Source organism: Opisthorchis viverrini (assembly GCF_000715545.1).
Source record: "Opisthorchis viverrini unplaced genomic scaffold opera_v5_325, whole genome shotgun sequence".
NCBI lineage: Eukaryota > Metazoa > Platyhelminthes > Trematoda > Opisthorchiida > Opisthorchiidae > Opisthorchis > Opisthorchis viverrini.
Window position 1 is genome coordinate 284,681 of NW_008751988.1, and position 2,328 is coordinate 287,008.

A 2,328-nucleotide genomic window follows, 5' to 3' on the forward strand; every position below is an offset into this window, starting at 1 on the left:
GAGACTCTGTGAGTGTCGCGCGGACACCCCCCAGTATAGCTCAATGGGTCGCCGAGGTACACAAACCGCCACACCACGATAAGGTCCAGTCTCTTCGTGTCGGATAGTGAGTTAGATTATTCGGTTTTTCAGTTCTTCGCTCAACAGAACAATGCCTTTATCCAAGTTGAGGGACTTAGCCGGCCAGACTATCCCTCTAATGCCCGTTCATGTGACCAGTCGGTAGCAAATTCAAACTACCCGTTACAGTAGGCAACCTTCCAGTACGTCAGACGCGATCTCGAACTTATTGGTCTTCTCGGCGATTATCCGGATTCTAGCTTTCATTGGCGGATAACAGGCCTCAACGAGCTTCACAATACACCTTCAACCTAGATTATTGCTTCACGATCAGTCGAATCAGATGCATTTGGAAAGTCGGTGGATGATACTGTTTTCGGCTACAGTGGTGTGAGACGATATCCTCTTGGATATTTGATACACATTGTCTTTTCTACATTGGCTTTACGCGTGTATCCCATATTGGAGAAATATTTTGCAGAGATATCAATAAAGTCATTGTGTAAGTACCGCACAAGCAAGGATGTTCCTCCTGGTTTGTTAAGAAGTCTGACTTGCACCAGAATGTGTGAGTGGCGTGAGTTGTGAATGCGAGAGCAGGAATAACAGTTTTGAGAGAGGGAATACCACTCAGGCTACTCTCAAGCACCACCCATTGGTCGGTTTTCATTATGGAAAACGAACCGCAGGTGTAAGGTTCTAAAGCCTGTTTGTTTGAATGCAGAACAGATGTGACACGCGAACGAGAGTCAGGCAGCCAGTGGGACACGGTTATACCCTCATGCACGCTCAGTATCGTCATTTTACCCAGCACGGGATCATCAACATCAACTCAAACTTGTAGCTGTTGTGAGTTCAAATCAGTGAGATGTTTATCCAGTATTCAAATGGTCTGTTAGGGAGTTCATGTATCACTGCCCAACCCATTGGGCACGTGCAACATTTCTTCTGCCTTGGCTAGCCAGCCAGTAAACATTTATGCATAGACATCTGTGTTTGAGTGATGTCATCATCGTTGAGGTGATGCAGTTCGACCAATGTGCTCACATCAACATGTCTTTTTTGGTTTCACTGGTCTCTCTACTCTCATGCACGTGTCCCATCTGTTCCTCACCCGAAGAAGAGGACTTTTGAACATCATAAGAACCAATCAATGGACGGTCCTCAACCCTATTTAGGGTTGAATAGGTATAGACAGGAGCAGACCATCGATCAACGGTGGACCCAAACCAGTGCTTTCACGGATTGGAGGCTGTGCCTTAAAGTAATGTTCTCTCGCGCATAGAATAATTTACCTGTGAAGACTGTTCGTGACATCACGCGGAGCAAGTGAAATGTCAGGATAGACTGCAACCATAAGCTTATTGTTCGCGAGCTACATGTGTACATACAAGTGTCATGCGTCCTCACAGCGATCCGAATAGGTCACATATTTATTCTTCACATCGTTCCGAACCCATTCAGGTGTGGTAATATAACTTTAGGAGTACGTTAATGTATGTGGTCCACGCGCTGCTACACTCCGGCCAGCGCGATCAGGTGAGGAAACCTAAGCCAAGCTAGCACTGCACCGGTGAGCCGTTGCGTTCAAGAATTCTGAAGGTAGCATCATCGAGGCCTAAGAAAGCTTCATAGGTAGAAATTAGTGCCACTATCCACATCCACTCGCATAATGCTAACCGATCAAGACTTCTCAAATTTGACAGCACATGGTCGTAGTAGGATTCATTTTCGATAAATGACTGCTGTGGCTAAACGGTTACGTGTACGTTTACATGATTCTATCAATTATCATAAAATAACTCTATGAAAAGTCGCTGAAAGCTTCCACGGATGTACGCAATGGTTTTGGTGATACTTTTTACTGAAAATCTATTTTAGCTTGAACCATGCCACATGCATATGTTTTCTGCTTGTCGCAGGTCGCAGAACGTCGTGCACGCCAGTGGTGTCAAATGAAGGGTAATTTGCCCTACTTTGAGTGCAGCGCTAAAGAGGCTACCAACGTGGATCAGGCATTCCAGCACGTGGCTCGCGTTGCGCTTGCCCAAGAATCTGAAGTACGTCAAACTCTTCGTCGCTGTTTGCGTTCACTTGTTGGTTGTCACTAGTTCTGTCACATTTTTCTCTACAGAATGCCGAAAGCCCCCATCAAAATCAACATTTTTGCACCTATCTTGTTGCGTTTGATCTCACGTGGTGGCGACAACCTACGGGTCGGTTGGTAGTTCTCGCTATATTCATGGTGTGAGATATGTACGCAGCCTT

General features: G+C 45.7%; 1 protein-coding gene across 1 annotated transcript in view; it reads left to right on the forward strand.

Moving 5' to 3' along the window:
- The window catches only part of T265_15041 (hypothetical protein), a gene marked incomplete at both ends in the record, with an annotated part of 8,864 nt that extends 6,746 nt beyond the window's left edge, over positions 1 to 2,118 (forward strand). Inside the window, one exon of the mRNA XM_009176327.1 lies at positions 1,983 to 2,118. Within this exon, the coding sequence (XP_009174591.1) occupies positions 1,983 to 2,117 (135 nt within the window). The remainder of the gene's footprint in view (positions 1 to 1,982) is intronic.
- Between the last annotated feature and the right edge of the window lie 210 nt (positions 2,119 to 2,328).